Source organism: Nycticebus coucang, chromosome 6, assembly GCF_027406575.1.
Source record: "Nycticebus coucang isolate mNycCou1 chromosome 6, mNycCou1.pri, whole genome shotgun sequence".
Classification (NCBI taxonomy): Eukaryota; Metazoa; Chordata; class Mammalia; order Primates; family Lorisidae; genus Nycticebus; species Nycticebus coucang.
The window spans coordinates 109,115,608-109,129,373 of record NC_069785.1 but is presented as its reverse complement, the minus strand read 5'-3'; the positions used below and the strand labels follow the sequence as shown (position 1 = coordinate 109,129,373).

The following is a 13,766-nucleotide window of genomic DNA, read 5'->3' as shown; positions in this document are numbered from 1 at the left end:
AGGCAGCATGGAGATGTTTGGCTGCCCAGAGACAAGCCCTCAAGCAGCTGCAGGCGATGATGAGTTAAGCTCGGCCTCTCATTAGCACGCAGGTGTTATACATTGGACATTTGTGGTGCAGCAGGGTGGGAGTCAAGCCCAGGGAGAAGAAGTACATAGCAATCATTGAGCACGTAGCTCCAGTATGTAGGCCCTCCATGCCTGTTGTATAATGTTTGAATAAAAGGCCGAGGCAGAGGTTGCTTGGGGCTCTGCCTGGAATATGGGAAGCCCCCTCTTGCAGGCCTTTGTACCTTCAATCCGTGGTCCAGGCTGTTTTTAATTGTACGATGACAAGGTGCCCACAGCGGGCACCAACATAGATGCAATGTAGATAATCCAGAACTGACAGGAATAGTATCATTTATTTGACTCCAACCCCCTTTCTGAAAGTCTTCTAGCTCATGAACTTCCCACGAAGCGCTGAGGAAGTGGCCAATGTCAGAACAGATGGGACTCTCCTGAGGGAGCTCACTGGTTCACCTGGGAAATTTCTATCAGCATTTTCAAGTTCTTTTGTCAGCAGACACCAACATTATAAGCACCTTCCTTCTATCAGATTTAAGTTTCTGGCAAGTACAACGAACATTAACAGTCCTATTTCCTCCTTTTAGCACTTATTTTCCTCCTTTTTAATCCTCCCCATAAATTGAATCTAATGGAAACGAATGAGGAGAAAAATACTGGAGATAAAAAGAACACATAGCATTCCTTTTATATGGACTACCTCAGCAGCTTCATAGCTCTGCTTGATTTTTGCTAGGATAACACATGAAAAATGTTAGCTACCCTAAAGATACCCCAAAAATGAGTGAAGAGAGAACTCCCCATATATTTCTCATTCATTTGTTCCCAGACATTTATAATTCCTACTTTACATCAGCCAATGTGCAGGTTATGAGGACACAGTGTTTAGCAAGTCAGACACAGCTCTTGGTTCTCAGTATTTTTTATTCTAGTGGGGAATTTAAATGATAAATAAGTAAACAAATAGATAAAAATAATAATCACAAATTGTGATAAAAAACAAAGCTGATCATTAGATTGATAATGTGATACAGAGTGATTGGCATTTTGGAGTGGGTAGACTCAGGCAAGAGAGGTTAGCAAGGAAGGTTTTGTGAGGTAGTGATATTTGACCTGTGTCTTGAAGGTTCAGAAAACTCTATTCAAGCAAATAACTGAGTTGAAGGATTCCAATAAAAGGGAATGTTAAGTTCAAAGGCACTGAGGAAAGAAGACCAGAGTAGATTCTGTCATGGAGAGCAAGCCAATGAATGACACAGGCAAGAGTGAGATCATGGAGGCCGCAGTAAAGAGCTGGGATTTTATTCTAAGAGAAGGAAAAGACCTCGAGGGGCTCTAAGTAAGGAAGAGACAGTCTCTGATTTACAAATGGAGAAGGGAACCCTTGGGTATAGGGAGGACGGTAAAAAGTCAAAGCAGGCAGATTAGTTATTAAATTACTAAAGTAGAACCACTGACCACCATGGGTGGTGGAGCAGACATGAAGAAGGTAAAGTATTTGTGATGGAATTGGGGGTAGAAGCTAGACAACTTGGTCAGATGATGAGTGAAAATCATAAGAAAGGAAAAAATACTAAAAGTAACAGAATAAGAAATCAGATCAAATATCAAAAACAGCAATGGGACTATTAAACCATTAGCAACTATCAGAAAAGGTTAAGCAACTGAGGAACAGCAAATAGGAGAACTTCAGAAGAGGAGTTTCCATTCAAGCTCAAAAACAGTCAAAAAAGGTATCCGTTTCCCACAAACGTAGCAGTTCAAAGCACCTATGAAAGAACAGGTTATTCAAATGAATAATGCAGAAAAAATAAGATTGATTCCTAACACAGAAGAAAATAAATTACAGAAAAGTTAGTGTTACAAATATTAAATTTAGAAATGTAAGGACACTAGATAAAATACAGGATATCCTCAACATAATATTCCTGGCCAAAAAAATGTAGGGTTATGTATACATACACATTTTTTTGTTTTATTTTAGTTTTAAGGACAGGAATGCATTTATAAGCATAACGTAAAACCCAGAAGCTATAAATAAAGAGTCACAGATTTGACTAAATAAAAATTGTAAGTGTCTGTATGCCAAAAGACATCATAAATAAAGCAGGAAGACAAAACCAAAATAGAAAAATAATTTGCAGCATATAAGACAAAGGTTAATAATAGAACATTCCCACAAACAGGCAGCAGGGTAGTGCAGTGTAACCGTGCTAGGCCCGCAGAACACTCCCACAAATAAAGAAGAAAACACGGCAGACGAAAAGCAGAGACAGTTCACAGAGAATGAAGTACACAGGTATTAGAAGTCCACAGGAAAATTTTCTCAGCCTCACTATTAATTAAAACTATGCAATTTAAAGCAGCAACTATATGTTACTTCACCTGTCTGGACAAGTGTAGACGCAAGAGACTGATAATACCTAGTGTTGACAGGTCATAGAAAAACAGTAATTCTCACATACTGGTGCCTGTAAATTTAAATAACTTTTCTTAAGAAGACATGATAATATTTACTATAAACACTTGTTTATAATAGATCCTACTGAAATATTCATTCACACGGGTGCACAAAAAGCTTTACTGCTATTTTGTTTATAACACCAAAATGTAGGAACAATCTAAATTTTGATCCAGTGGGGTCCCCAAAATCTCCCTTAAAGTTAGCAGACACAGGGAAAATGTAGCTGAATGTATCTTTATTTACAAGATATTAAAAAAATACCAAGAGGTGGCCAATGCATAGAGAATATTTTACAAATATTTTATAAAATTTTATAAGAAATATTTTGTAAATAAAAGCACATTTAGCTACAATTTCTCATTTCCCCTACATAAGGTAACTTTATGGGTGACTCTTGGGACACCCTGTATAGAAACTTCACATGTTATGTACCAATAAAAAGAAAATGACATATTCCCTATATGCAAACAGAAAACATTTTATGATTAAGTGAAATAAAACATTAATAAAGTACATATTTTTTATTAGATGTCTTTATTTCTAAATATATATATTAGAAGATTATGTTTATAGTACTTGTGATCTCCCTAGGTCTTTACAGAAAAAAACAAAGTCTAGAAAGATGAACAGCAAACTGTTTACTCTGATTATTGCCAAGTGGTAGGATTAAGGAATATATTAACTTTTTGATATTCTGGAATCATTTGAAAATTTTACAAGTAAATAGTTTTAAAATAAAAACAGGAAAGCATGAACAAAATACAAGGCATAATTTAAAGTTACTAATGAAAAACTGCTCATTTTGAAACTAACATAAGCAACTAAAGTAAGCAAACACTGATTACAGTGTATAGTGTAGTTTTTGCTGTATCTGGAGAAATATAGTGGCTTATTAAAAGAAAGTATAAATCCCAAATATTTGGCCTTTTATTTCTGACATAACATTGAACATTTATTGACAATATGAACCATCTTATTAAGTCAGAGGCAAGTGTGATGCTATATAATCTGGGGCAACTTTAACTTAGGGTGATGTTCTTTAAGACACTCATCATCATGTTATTTGTAATCCAAAAACGTGTCCAAATAAAAAAGAACCTGAAAGTAAATACCTGATAGCTATGTAAATCTTAGAGCAAAGCACTCAGGAAAATAGTTTTGACTCTGAAATCTAATAACGTTCCTATAAAAATACGTAGGCAGCCAACAAATGAAGCATCCAATACTGTGTGCATAACAGTTAAAAGAGTCCTTTAGTCATTTTTACATGAGGTTTTATTTATGAATTTGGCAACTTAAAGTAATGAGAGCATTACCATTTCATTTAAAATTCTAAATTTTTTGCACTCTGTTACAAATCACATAGAAAAATCACTACCTAGGTACTTGGGGTAAAAGAGTGTTGTCAAAGAGGTAGCTTTGAGAAAAACATCTTGATATTTAAGTTAAGAGTTGTCCAGCAACAGTCACTCTGAGTAATGGGCATTTCCCAGCGCTATACTGATCAAAGTACTCTGGTAGGAATGGTGGGCTATGGTGTATCGGGTAAGAGCACTGATTGGAATTCCGATGCCTGGACACCCTGTAGTTTTAGGCAGGCAAATTTTCTTAGGTATCTAATCTTGGATTTCTCAACCTATAAAATGATAATCTAATGCCTGCTTCTCAGAGTTTGCTAAAATTGAGGTAACATAGAACCCCGGTACAGTAGTTTCCATCGTAGTAGCTATTATTATTATTATTATTATTATTATTATTATTATTATTATAAGAAGCAGAATGGATTTCAAAGAACAGGGAGTTATCAGCAATGTCAAATCCTGCAAACTATTCTGAGACAATGAAGACTCAGAAACAGCAATTGAATTTACTAATTTGGAAGTCACTAACGACCTTCAAGAACACAGTGTTCCAGGAGTGGTGATGGTAAGGGAAAAAGTAAATAGTGATAAAAATAGAAGAAGCTGATGTTGAATACATAGCACTTTTGATAGCAAAGGAATAAAAATCATAAGATGACATTGTAAGAGGCAGAGGACCCAGCGAGGACACACTGATTATTTTCTGTTAGGGAGGATGCCAGTGGACATGGATATTCTGTAAAAATTCTTGAGTGGTTTCAAGGCTAAAATCGACTCTGCTTCTAAAATGATGAAGCAGAGGTAGGGAATGAAGAGCTGTTTGTTAATCTAATTTATGTGTGGCTCCTTTAGGGCTGAAGTACTAGGCCTTTTTTTGTGACTGGAACTCATTGAGAAGCTGTTCAAAGTTGAAGACTGTGTCTCTGTAAACACACACACAAACACACACACTGTGCACAAACACACACGACTTTGCATAAAACTAAGAGAATTCATTGACTTCTTGAATCTATGAATGAAACAATTTTCTCTGTGAATGGTGCATAGATCCCAGATAAATTTACCCTTTCTTTAGACTTAGAAATGATTTTGACAAATTTTGCTTTAGACTTCTGTACATGAATTAAAACTAATCATGCAGTGAGAAGTCAAAGTTTCTACAAAAATATCAACAAAATACATCTAAACAAACTGCCTTTCAAAAATATAAATTACTTAAAACATTAATATATAAATGCTCCATATGGTATAGACATACAATACAGCTATCATTAACTCAATTCGAACTACATGTGTGATATTTTCTAAAAACTTTCCTAATATTCATAATGTTCATATGAGGTGTGATTTCTCTGTGTTAAGTAACTTACCCACTATCAGGTTGCAAATTCAAACTTATCTGGCTTAAAATGTCAGATTAGTAGCTGTTAATACTAATAAAAGATAAGAATATTCTAAGCAATACATGCAAAAACTGCATAGTACCAAAATCTCTGGGGAGGTAGTAAAAGCTGCTACTTTTTTTTCCTGGCCAAAACATAAAATAACACACTTAAAGACAGAGAAGAAAGCTGTACATTAAAGTCATCACAATTATCCTTGCAGTTCTTTACAAGGTCTGCAGTTTTTGACAAGGTTTTTTACTGTTTACATGACATTCTCCCCACCTCTTGGCTTCCTTGAAATTATCCTTGCCTCATTTTCCTCTGAGCTCTCTGACCCCTTCTCCTTTAGTCTCTTTCATTTTACCTTTTTTTCTCCCCCTTCCCCTCATACCCTCACGCACTGGTTCTTCTGGTTTTTCTGGGGGTTTGGTCCTGGCAGCCTTGCCTACTTCTGCTGTCTCTGGTGATCTGGGGATCTCATTCACTTCCAAGGCTCCCCTGTCTGCTGGTCATCCCAGCTTTCACCCAGACTGCACCCAAGAGCTCCAGACACACATATCCTGGTCTCTTGTGTATATCCACCTTCGGATGTCTTCAAATCCTCAAAATCAGGGCATCCATGCTAAAGTCACCTTCCCCACCCAAATCTGCTCCTTTTCCTATGTCCCTTCCTTACCATTATCTAAACATTTGGCAAAGCCAGAAATCTATCTTTTATTCATACCACACATTCGTTCTCTCTACTTTCCCAGATATCCTAGCAATCACTAAGTTCTGTCGAAAATTCCAAAATGTCTGTATTCGTATATTCTTGAACCTCTGTATGTGTATGTGCTTTTTCTCTGTCTTCAGTACAATTTTTTTTTCAAGGAGTACAGTAGCCTGGTCATAGCTCAGTGAAATCTTAAACTCCTAAAGCTCAAGTGATCCTCCTGCCTCAGCCTCTCAAGGAGGTGAGGCTACAAGCACACACCACCACACCTGGCTAATTTTTCTACTTCTTGCCAAGATGGGGTCCCACTCTTGCTCAGGTTGCTTTCAAACTCCTGGCCTCAAGGCATCCTCCCAGCTTGGCCTCCCAAAGTGCTGGGTTTACAAGCATGAGCCACCACACCTGGCCTGGTACTTCTACTTTTAATCAAACATCCATCATTCTAAATTATATTACTTCAACACTCAAGTAATCTTTTCCTTCCTGTTTTGCCCCCTCCAAATTCGTTTTCCTTTTGCAATCAGTCCGTTCTTCATAAAAGGTAAATCTGATTATGTCATTACTGTTTTCAGATCATTTATGAGTCCCCCTCTTTGTTCAAAAGAGTGTCCTTACAACAGTCGCACATTCTATGTAGCTCTACAAAGCTTCACCTCTCAGCACACCTCTCCTCCTCACGCTTATGGCCACAGCAAACTATAGGAACCACATTCACCGGACCAAACACGGGGCTTCCCTACAGCTTGGTAGATGGTCCTTTTGCTGGGCAGGCCCTCCTTTCTCCCTCCTTTTCAAATGACTCACCTAGAGCCTTTCATCCCCAGGCTGCCAGGCCAGGCCTGGGCTGACTGTCCTTCCTGTGTCCAGCTCTGCTGGCACTCTGTTTCTGCTCCACAGCCCTTCATTTTACTGTGGGGTAATGATCACTGACTTGATCTTTCTCACTGGATTATCAGTTCCTTAAGGGCAGTAGCTACTTTCGTAAGTTTTTGTGTTGTCAGTTTCTGGTATAATGTCTTAAACAGAGTTGCTCCTGACAAGTATGTTTAATGAGTAAATGAATATATTCATTGTCTAATCTAATGAATGCACGGACGGCTTCATTACATAATACAACTTCAACCTTTGCTGTATCACTCACTGCCATGTGATTAATGAGTAAGTTGCCCAGAACTGTCTGGTCCTATTTTCTTCAAAATGTTGCAATTAAATTAGAGAAAAGATAAATGGTAAATTCTTTTTTCTTTCTTAATTCAAGCAACCTCAATATACATGGTATATATTCATACCCTATGGCTTCATGGTAAAAGGATAGCAGCTAGGAGATGTGGTTTCAACCCTGGCTTTATAGCCTGTAACTATACAGTGTTTAGCAAGTAAAATAAATTTTCTGAGTCAAAGCTGGTTTAGCTAAAAAATAATAACTCTCTTCTCAGATTGTCTCACTTTACTGTTAGCTTCAGGTCAAATCATGTATATGAAAGCAGTTTAAAAACTATATGTTGTTATAAAATCCAGAAAATAACATTTCTTGTAAAGAATATTTTGTGTGTGTGTCCCAATGCCAGGAAGTAACATTTGTTCTCTTTAGAAAATCAACAACACTTGGAAAAGTCTAGATTGAAAAAATAATTAAGAGGGTGGCGCCTGTGGCTCAGTGAGTAGGGCGCCAGCCCCATATGCCGAGGGTGGCGGGTTCAAACCCAGCCCCGGCCAAACTGCAACGACAACAAAAAAATAGCCGGGCGTTGTGGTGGGCGCCTGTAGTCCCAGCTGCTCGGGAGGCTGAGGTAAGAGAATCGCGTAAGCCCAAGAGTTAGAGGTTGCTGTGAGCCGTGTGACGCCACGGCACTCTACCCGAGGGTGGTACAGTGAGACTCTGTCTCTACAAAAAAAAAAAAAAAAAAAGAAAAAATAATTAAGGAGTTCTTCTGACAGTTTTATGGAAGCTTAATCCTATGGCAACTCTGAAATACACTGACGCAAATTATTCATCATCCTATCATTTAAGAAAGGGAAAAACTGTGGAAATATGACTCATATCTTTGTTATTTATCTCAGTATAAAATATTAAGGGAAGGGAGAAAACACATAAAACTAAAGAATTATTTCAATCAGCATAGAATCTTGTTATCAATTCAAAACAAGGAAACCTAATGAGACTCATAGTATAACCATGTCACTCATTTTCCTAAAAATAAGTAGAGGTCAAACTGTATTTAATGCAACCTATCTTTACTAATAACCTTGCATGTCAAATCATCAGAATTTTATCTATAGTATGGGATTAAGATTATTATATTAGCCCAATGCCTTTTGGGGGCTTTATGTTAGTGAAAGAGAAAATGTACAACAATATTTAAACATCATTGAATTAAATCCAAAATATTATATTGTTCAGTATACTTAAATTCAGGGAGTTTTTTTGTTTGTTTGTTTGTTTTTTGCAGTTTTGGGCCAGGGCTGGGTTTGAACCCTCCACCTCTGGCATTTGGGGCCAGCGCCCCACTCCTTTGAGCCACAGGCACTGCCCAATTCAGGGAATTTTTATTTATGTTCCTACTACATAAGTGGAAAATCCTGCAGCACCTGCTGAACACAATGTCACATTATCCATGTATTTAAATTAACTAAATAACTCTGTTTTACATTACAAGCTACTTTTTAATCCTTGTATATTTAGAGTTAAAAAGTAGACCAGACACACATGGAACTCAGTTTTAAAAAGAACACCACCATCCTTACTGAGGGGATAATGTCGAATCCAGACTATGATGGTCACAACTTCACAATCCATCATCTTCTAAACAATTGAACAGAATGACTTTAGACAGGAAAAGAGAGCACGATAATTACATCGTTAAAAAGAACAGAGCAATATTAACCCATTGGCCCTTTCTATCCAAATCTTAAAAGTTGGAAATACCCTATAAAATTCTTCTATTATTTCATCTAAGTGAGAATATGCGAATGCTTGATCTGTTTTATTATGTACTTCCTATTGCCATCTGAATTTAAATAAGTCATTCAGAAACTGAGTATTTATGGATTTTATTTAAACAGGGACAACTTTTTTAAAAGACTGATTCTTTTACACAATTTCTAATGTAGCTGAATTAAACCAATAATAGCAACATGTCAAATATTTTATCCTTTAGAAAATTTAGTGATGATAATTTAATATTTTGGTCAAATCTAACATATGTCATCCCAAAATATCTCTATTAACTGTGAGAAAAATGTTAGCAGCCTGCTTTAACTTTGTCGCAGATATTTTGCTGAAGACATATCCGATTTAACATGTTTGTTTAGAAAAATAGCTTTTTTGGTATCTAACTAAAATACAATTATATAACATTTTAATTAAAGAAAATTGCCCAGTTGAATTTATTTTTTAAATATCCATTTTATCATCCTCCATACCTTGGATAGATCACAACAAATAAATATATACTTTTAATTACATTTTGAAATTTGACCGCAAGGGCCATTTAGTACACTCATGTTTTTGTTATTAAAATAAGTCATAATTTTATATTATTTGTACTTCCTATGATTTCAGCTTGCTATTCCTCAAAGTGTGACTTTCCAACAATATGAATAGTTAAAAATGGAAAACAATATTTTAATTTAATCTTACACAAATACTGTTGGAAATAAAATTAAACTATAAGGCAAAATTATTTTCCCCTCTAAGACTTGGGATTTATATCAAAAATGATAAATTTGAGTTAATCAGATTTTGACTTATGAGTACACAATCTCTATATATTAGAACAGCTTGATTGTCCAAAGTATCCTTAGAGCAATAATTGAATTATGAGGCAGAAGAACCAGCAGTTAAATAATTTAACCAGTTAAATCATGTTAGGCAAAGAGAACTAAATGACCAACACATTTTATTCTTTAATCTGTCTTCTTTTGTGTATATACACACCACAAAATAATTAAACATATCCTGTTTAATGGCAGACCAGACCCTGAAGTTTTACAAGAAATCACTGTAGGAAAATCGCCATTAAGACAAACCTAATTAGCCACATATCATGTCTTAATATTTACTCCACTGTGATAAGTTTAAAAATCCAGTCTGTACCAAGGTGAGGAAGAAGTTCATGTTAATTCTCCAGAATATTAAGGTTCAAGACCTTTTTTACCCTTTTATGCCTGAAGGCACAGAGCTTGATAAATGAGGCTGCCTTATACTTACTGCTTACGTTTCACCTTTAATTAGACTGGAAAATCACGCGTGTGCATGCTCCCGGTCAGCCCAGTCAACACCACCAATCACCTGACCCACACTCTATTGATTTTCCCAAATTCCGCTTAGATTTGCCTTAAGCATGCTCATTTATCAAAATAATTTTCCTTTTCTTTGCCAGAAAATGCTTTCTTCTTATTCACAATTTGTTTTTTTAAATATTTTAACTGCCTACACAAAATAAAATATATGTGATTATAAAAAAATTAGATCAGTAACATTGGGTTATACTTGGGTTCAAAATAAATGAAGTTTTATACGTGTCAATTTTCTCAATCCTAATATGTTAAAAATAGTATACCCTCCATATTTCATACTTTGCCTATTTTTCATTTTGTATACAGTTTCCTATTAATTTTTCATATTTGCAGTTACTTTACCAGTAACACTTTATTTCATGTATATTTTACTACATAAAGAATACTACTTAAAATTATTCCAGATTAGGTTAACAAACAATGTGGAGGAAAAAAGAATTAGCATTATATAGTTTACAAAGCTGGAAGTCAGCATACAGACTTTAGAATATTTAAGATCTTAACTTATAAAACAAACAAGCAAAAAACCTAATTTATCTGCCACTTTTAAGAAAACCTTTCAAAATTTAATCATAATTTTTGAAAAGGAATTTATTGCTGATAAAGTACCTTCACATATATTTAAATCTTAGATTTTTAAAGCAAATCATACTTATATTGACAGAATCTGAGGAGAGACATGAGAAAAATATTTAATAAACTAATAATGTTCACATGTTGAGGAGAATGCTTTCCCTAGAACTTGAAATGTTGACATCACCTTTAAAAGTTGGAACATGTAAAACTAAATTTACAAGAGAAATGAATATCCACAAATGTAATTCTAACTTATATGCATTTCTGCTTAAAAATAACTTCCTTTTGATTTAATGCTGAATTAATTTATCACTAAATATATCAAATTATTTTTAATTAAGTAGCAACTTATAGAAATTAGAGCCTTCCTGTAAAATAATATAATTGTTACAGTTTACAAAGCTGCCAATTGCTTGACCTGCTTCATGACACCTCCTGGTGTCAAGGAAACACCAAAAATTAAGGAAAAGTAATCATGTTATCTATTAGATGAATTAATGGAAAATAAATATGAATTATTAAAATATTTAAATTGATAAAATAGATGTCCTCCAAACATTTAAAAACTGTTCTCAATTTCACTTGTTTTTTTGTTTGGTATGCTTTTTGTACTGAGGGAATTTTTAAAATTAAAATATGCCCAACTTGATATAAAAAAAAGTTCTACAATTCAGATTGGAGATTTTATTACTGCTGTAAAAACATGCAAAATTTTACATAAAAACTATTACATAATTTATAACCATTATCTTGATATATAAATTTAGAGCAGTGGTAAATTAGAAAATACTTGTAAAACTGAGGAGGTATTTAAAACGTGCACTTCCTTCAAGAATTAAAAGGCAAAACAAAGTTGACTGACGACGTCTGGAAAGTATTTTACATTGATGCACAGTTAATTGTACTTCTTTACCTTAACCATACAGTGTCTTGGTGGGGGACACTGTACACTGTTTCTTTATAGCATTAGATGAGGTCACCCGTTTACTTTCATTGTGTGGGATAACAGATCCAGCTAGGTTGGTTTGTGAATTCAGGTGGATCCGAGACTAACGTGATTTGGCACCAAGGTAAAGATTCATGGAGTTACATCCACAGGATATATGCATTACGTGATACCAAGAGACATTTGCAATCCAGAATGTAAGAGCAGGGCAGCCTCGAGTGACATCACCAGATCATCTGCAGCGTCAGCCAACCGACTGGGATATACACCCCCCACCCCTCCACTCCCCTCTCCTTCTCACTGTTAGCAAGACTTCCACGGCCTTCACCAGCGTCACAAGACGTGTGTCTTATTTAAAAGCAAGACCTATGCTTACTCAGTGAAAAGCAAACCAGAAAAACCAAAGAAACAGAATCAAAAACTAGACTGAGAACAATTTTCATTAAATTGATGTTCTGATGATGGGAATAACACTGAAATGTTAAAGGGAAATCTAAATTGAATTTAGAAATATGGAAAACAGGAAGGAAGGGAGGGAAGGAAGGGAGGGAGGGAGGGAGGGAGGGAGGAAGGAAGGAAGGAAGGAAGGGAGGGAGGGAGGGAGGGAGGGAGGGAAGAAGGGAAGGAGAAGAAAAGAAACAGAAAAGACAATCAAGAAAAGAGAAAGAGAGAGATGGAGAGAGAGAGAGAGGGACACCAGCTGAATATCCCTGAAACTAAATCTTGCTTTTTAACTCTGATTTGCTCTGGAAGCAGACAACCGTGGGAATCTTTAATTTCTTTTAAAAATTTAAATAATAATAAAAGGAGGGAGACTCTCTTGACTTATTTTGATTATCTTCTAATTCATCCATAACTTATGTTTTACTCACAGGCATTTGTCACAGCAAAACTGTTGGCTGTCTCAATGTTGTCCACATGAGGTACCAGATTAAACGGAGCTTCCGACGCATTGGGGCTGGTGTTATGAAGAAAAATCGCTAATCGAAAAGCAGTGTATTCCTGATCTGTGTTTCGGATGAAGAGACCACCTATTAAAAACAGCAGGAAAAGCACATTCAGGGTTTCCTCGTGTAAATGTGATACCCAGCCCAAGCACCGTCAAACCCACTGCCACTCACAGGCGCAGGCAGAGCTGCCCGACACCCTTTGTCCCCAGGTGCGCACTCGCGGTTCTGGTCTTCAGGCCAGACCGTCCCCCTCGCCCCGGTCTTCCACCACCGTGACCTCTGAGGCCCTCAGTGCGCTTCCCCTTCTCTCCCCTTCCCTCCCCGTGATTCCCAGCACCCTGCCACACCAGCCAGCTCAGGCATTTCTCTCTCGGATGCATGCAGATGAACCGACAGAGATTTACATTAAAATGCAGGAATGAGGGGATGTGAAGCCTCGTGGGGGAGAGAGAAATCAAAGGGGGGAATGAACTTCGTTTTTCTGCAGCTCATGGACTCAGCCTAATTAGCTCCGTTTTGTGCATGGTCCACGAGAAATGATGCAGCGTTGAGGCTGAGCTGGAAGGAATTCAATAGCTGCGTCCCGTCACAAGACAGGAGAGGGGACAGCAAGGAGGGCAAGGGTGGAGGGTCCCCGGAACAGTGTCCACGCGGAGGCAAGGGCAAAAGCTTCAGGAGGATAACAAAATAAAAGGAGAGAAGGTTCCCGGAAAGGGATCTAACTTTAGAACCTGCTAACCGGTAGCAAGGGGGTGCAGTGGGGATGATTTTGTGCCCACTCTCTTTCTGTGATGAAAAGAGAGCTGCGGCGTCCAATATGGGAAGAAGTGGATTTAAAAAAGAAAAACAAAAAACTCAACATCGCTTTACGCTCTAGAAAAAGGGATAAAGAGAAATACATAAAATACAATCAAACACCAAAAAGCCCCCCCCCCCAACTTATTCCAGTCCTACTTAAAGCAACTGCAGGCAATGGGAAAATCGGGGTATGGGCTGAGGAAGGACGG

The 13,766-nt window shown here is 36.7% G+C and overlaps 1 protein-coding gene across 8 annotated transcripts in view; it reads right to left on the bottom strand.

Moving 5' to 3' along the window:
* GRIA4 (glutamate ionotropic receptor AMPA type subunit 4) overlaps positions 1-13,766 on the bottom strand; it is a 441,346-nt gene that overhangs the window by 425,804 nt on the left and 1,776 nt on the right. For all 8 annotated transcript variants that reach the window (XM_053594958.1, XM_053594959.1, XM_053594956.1 and 5 more), the window contains one exon: positions 12,682-12,840. In XM_053594958.1, the coding sequence (XP_053450933.1) occupies positions 12,682-12,840 (159 nt within the window). The remainder of the gene's footprint in view (positions 1-12,681; positions 12,841-13,766) is intronic.